We start from the raw sequence: 5146 nt of genomic DNA on the forward strand, positions 1-5146 counted from the left end.
CCTGGAGCAGTGGCTCACCCCTGTAATCCCAGCACTTTGAGAGTCCAAGGCGGGTGGATCACCAGAGGTCAGGAGTTCGAGACCAGCCTGGCCAACATCCCTACTAAAAACACAAAGTTCGCCGGGCCTGGTGTCACACGCCTGTAATCCCAGCGTCTCGGGCTCGCTGGAACCCAGGACGCGGAGGTTGTAGTGAGTGGAGATCCTGCCACTGCGCTCCAGCCCGAGTGACAGAGCGAGACTGCGTCTCAAAAATAATGATAATGATAACAATAACTTTCAGAGCCGGGGCTTAAAACTCCAATCCCTAGTCTATTCATCAATCACTTAGATCAGGCTGTGTCTTAACCTTCCCATTGGTAAGTGCCTTTTGAGCACAGAGTACGCAATTTTTAAAAACCTCATCCAAGAAATCCTTTTCTCTTAAAAGACAAATCCGGGACACAGTCAACTGGATTTTCAGTGAGCAAATGTTGGTTTACTACATCAGTATTTTCCGGGATGCTTTTTGGCCAGATGGGAAGTTGGCACCACCGACCACAATCAGAAGCGAAGAGCGAAGTCAGGGAACGAAACAGAGAGCACGGCAAAAGCTGCTTGAAAACATTCCAGGTGAGGCCTGGGCTGTTACCCTGAAAAGCATAGAGATCATGAGGGAATGTTAACCCCACTGGGGTGTTTTTCATTTATGTCTTGCCGGAAACATTCTTTGCAATGAAAAAAAAGGATCATACTCTTTTCAGCCATGTTTTGTCACTTGCTAAGAAGCTATACTGAGAATCTTAAGAACTTGAAAAATGTTTTAGAATAGATAATAAATTTTGTATTTTAGAAATCCAGCTAAAGTATAGTGTTTTGAGAGCTTAATTTTTAGCAAAATACTAACACTTTAATTATTAAAATTAGTAGTTGCAAAATATTAAAATTGTAATTTGTATAAATGCCTTATATTGAAAATTCTCTCCTGAAGCATTTGAGAGAACTGAACATTCGTGTTTCTCTTGCCTCCATGTCTTTATTGATTGTATGTGTACAGTGTTATATTCCTTTCACTACAAAGCCATGCACTGAGCACTTTATCAATAGCAGCACAGAATATAAACTTAATTTTTCAGATATGCTTCAGAGCCTTGTTGGACAGCAAAATGCCCGCCATGGTATTATAAAAATATTCAATGCATTGCAGGAAACAAGAGCCAATAAGCACCTGTTATATGTGAGTAAATTAAAGCTCAGGGGGGTTTCTGCATCATTTTGTCTGCTTCTTCATTTGGTCAGGAAAAACATAGACGGCAGTGGCTGCAGCACTCTGATTCTCACATGCTAGTCATCTCCCTTGACTTTTTTTTTTAGACAGAGTTTTGCTCTTGTCCCCCAGGCTGAAATGCAAGGGCATGATCTCAGCTCACTGCAACCTCTGCCTTCTGGGTTCCAGTGATTCTCCTGCCTCAGCCTCCTGAGTAGCTGGGATCACAGGCACCTGCCACCATGCCCCGCTAATTTGTATATTTTTAGTAGATTTGGGGTTTCACCATCTTGGCCAGGATGCTCTCTAACTCCTGACCTCAGGTGATCCACCCACCTGGGCCTCCTAAAGTGCTGGGATTACAGACGTGAGCCACCTCGCCCATTTTCCCTTGACTTTTGATACAGCACTGCTGCGTAACTGCTTGGTTTTCTTATTTCAGCAAAGCCAACTGTCCCAGTCATCTCTTTGATTATAGTTAACAATATTAAGTACCGTTTGAGAGTTATTTGTTTACTGAGATCATTTCAGACCTAAAATTAGACTTTTCTCTTAGATGCAGATCTTTATTTTGAATAAACCCTTGGAGAAAAAAAACACATTTTTCGACTTCTTTTCCTTCTTTCTTGGTTCAGGTGCTGATGGAACTGCTGCTAATTGAACTGTGTCCTGAGCTGAGAACTCATTTAGATCAACTTAAAGCTGGTCAAGTTTGAGACTGCACAAATAAACCACCAGAAAAATGTCTGTGTAATAATAGACATGAAACATTTTCCTCTTTTCCACAGAGGGCCTGAATGAGAACCATACTGATTTTTATTTTGGTTACCTCCCTCTAGTTTTATGTGAAATAAGCAGAATTGGGGAGGACGGGACTTATGCTGTGGTAAGCAACAGAAAAAAACTTCTATTGATTTTTATTTAATATAAACACTTTAAAGAACAACATACTGATTGAAATACAAATGTTAATATGTGAGAACTTAGGAAGTATTTTAAATATTTATGAGAAGATGTTGTTTTAAAATGAACTATGAATATTGTACAGTTAATTTCCTCACTGAGGATTGTGAACATTCTTATATTATTTCATGTGTATTGAAGAACATTGTTGTGCAATGCTTTGTGTAAAGTTATTGTGAAGATTTTATTGTCTTTATTTTTACCAAAGATTTCCCATAGTTTGAGCATTCAAAGCAATAAAATATAAAAATGAATCACAGCACTCTATGATATTTAAGATGCTTATATCTCAAAAAAACACATTGAAACTCTACAGGCAGTTCAAATATTTATCGAATGCCTTTTTATAGAAAACGCTATGCACTTAACTACTTCTGCAGGGACGTTTTTAAAGTTTGCTGCCTTTCTCCAGGCAAAAAGTAAATATGTGAAATACATGATTCTTAGTGAGCAGAAAGAGCCAATCAGTGCTTGAAGAGAGGCATTAGGGAGGAGCGATGGAAGCTGACCCTGGGAGTATGGGCAGGACTAAGACGGGGGCGGGGGTGGAAAGAGGGGGGCAGCCAGTTCAGGGACTTGGTTGTATCATCAAGCCTTTTAGACCACAGGGGCATTTGGGGAGATCCAGAGTAGAGATTTTTTGTTGTTATTCATACCGGGGCCATGGACAAGTACTTAACTTTCCTGGTTTCATCATCTATTATGCAATGATAATAGCTTCCCCTCTCTAATCCCCAAGAATATTGAAAACAAAACAAGTAAACAATTAAAAGGTAAAAATTCAGTTTGAATCACTGAAAGATACCATATACATATGTATATAACACATGCCGGATTATATACGTGTAATATATGTATCATACCTGCCAACTTCTTGATAAGAAGCCAAGTTCTGGGCCGGGCGCGGTGGCTCAAGCCTGTAATCCCAGCACTTTGGGAGGCCGAGGTGGGTGGATCACGAGGTCAAGAGATCGAGACCATCCTGGTCAACATGGTGAAACCCCGTCTCTACTAAAAATACAAAACATTAGCTGGGCATGGTGGCGCGTGCCTGTAATCCCAGCTACTCAGGAGGCTGAGGCAGGAGAATTGCCTGAACCCAGGAGGCGGAGGTTGCGGTGAGCCGAGATCGCGCCATTGCACTCCAGCCTGGGTAACAAGAGCGAAACTCCGTCTCAAAAAAAAAAAAAAGAAGCCAAGTTCTGAAAGGTAGATGATTAAAAATTGGTAAGCCAAAATGTTATCCTTAAGATTTTTTTAGTTATAGCTTTTTTACACTTTTTTCAAACTATGATATTTGACACTTAAAAGAAATACCCAAAGTTGGCTATTGATGAAAATTATCCTTCAAAAGACCATGGAAAAGACCAGATAAAATACATTCAAGGAAGAGAAGAATGTGAAGTTGTCAAGTCCAAAGAACTTACCGTAATACAATTATTAGAAATGTCCATTTTCGGCATAATTCTATGCTGTCATTTAAACTGTAGCTGTTAGTATTGCAAATGAGAAACATCACTATTATTTTGTCTCCTCTGTATTAATGATAAATTGTTGTTTTCCATGAGATACCAGCTAGAAGGAATCTTAGAGAAGGTGTGGGTGTGGGTGTGTGAGGGAGAAAGACGAGAGAGTCATGTTACAGATTCACCACACTCACAGGTTAAGGGATTTACTACTGTCGTCAGCAGTGGTAAACTGCAGGGGCTCACTTGTGCCAGAACATCAGCTTCATGGTAACTACAGTAAACTGAAATTTTAAATTCCGCATTGGATTTATGGAAAACATTTAAGCACAGCATGTTACCATATATGGCATATGTCCAAGTTTATGATTTCTGAAACCCATCTTTAAAAAGTGCTCTTTACCTAGGGCCAATCTTTTATTACGTTCCTATTTTAAGATATTTTTTTTTCTTTTTTTTTTTTTTTTTGAGACAGAGTTCGCTCGTCACCCAGGCTGGAGTGCAATGTCACGGTCTTGACTCACTGCAACCTCCGCCTCAGGGGTTCAAGCAATTCTCCTGCCTCAGCCTCCCAAGTAGCTGGGATTATAGGTGTCTGCCACCACACCCAGCTAATCTTTGTATTTTTAGTAGAGACAGGGTTTCACCATGTTGGCCAGGCTGGTCTTGAACTCCTGACCTCAGATGATCTGCCCACCTCTGCCTCCCAAAGGCTGAGATTACAGGAGTGAGCCACTGTACCTGGCTAAGATTCTTAAAGGTTCTTAAAGAATCTTTAGGAACTGGATTAAGTGTGGAAAAGAATACTAGTTGGGAAATTGGATCTTCAAGTCGTTGAAGGAAACTTACATGGATGGTATTAAGAAAGAGATTTGAGACAGAAATACATTACCTTTTGAGGGTATCTCAAACCTGAATCTGTTGAAATTTCTTCCCTTAATATAAAGACAAAATGAAGTTCAAGCAATATAGACAAGCCAGAACATAAAGCTGGAGCAAATAGTGTTCTGCCATTCAGCAGTTCTTAGTGACTATCGCCTCCATGTTCATTGCCTTTTCCCGTTACTAAAAAAAATCTTGTTTAAATCCACTGTCAGGATGGTTGTGATTTATAAAATAAAGTCACGTCGTTAGTGTTTATAAAATAGGGATAGTTAAAATATCTTTGCGACCTATTTTCAGTATGTGTCTTTGTTTCACAAATGGATAGCTTTGTATAATCTTAGGCGTATGAATCTTACTGTTTTTAGCGTCACCTTTTGCCTTCATAGATGTAATCTATGTAAGGAAAGCCTTTTGCTAGTTTAACAATATTTAGTTGTAGTTCTTCTTGATGATTTCATTGAGGTTTTTTCCACAGTGTTTTAAAAATGTAGAAAATGAGCTGAAGCAAAAAGAAATAACTTGCTTTATCTTAACAATATTTTCATATAGCAGTTGGTTTTTTGTTTCTTACACATTCTGCATATGT

General features: G+C 39.4%; 1 protein-coding gene across 3 annotated transcripts in view; it reads left to right on the forward strand.

The window, feature by feature from the left end:
* Positions 1 to 2468, forward strand: part of SNX25 (sorting nexin 25) — a 144585-nt gene extending 142117 nt beyond the window's left edge. For all 3 annotated transcript variants that reach the window (XM_032298781.1, XM_032298782.1, XM_032298783.1), the window contains 3 exons: positions 431 to 612; positions 1116 to 1216; positions 1882 to 2468. In XM_032298781.1, coding sequence (XP_032154672.1) covers positions 431 to 612; positions 1116 to 1216; positions 1882 to 1962 — 364 coding nt within the window. In that variant the 3' untranslated portion in view covers positions 1963 to 2468. The remainder of the gene's footprint in view (positions 1 to 430; positions 613 to 1115; positions 1217 to 1881) is intronic.
* The last annotated feature ends 2678 nt before the right edge of the window (positions 2469 to 5146 follow it).

The sequence above is a fragment of the Sapajus apella genome, unplaced genomic scaffold, assembly GCF_009761245.1.
Source record: "Sapajus apella isolate SASKATOON/1434 unplaced genomic scaffold, GSC_monkey_1.0 scaffold39, whole genome shotgun sequence".
NCBI lineage: Eukaryota > Metazoa > Chordata > Mammalia > Primates > Cebidae > Sapajus > Sapajus apella.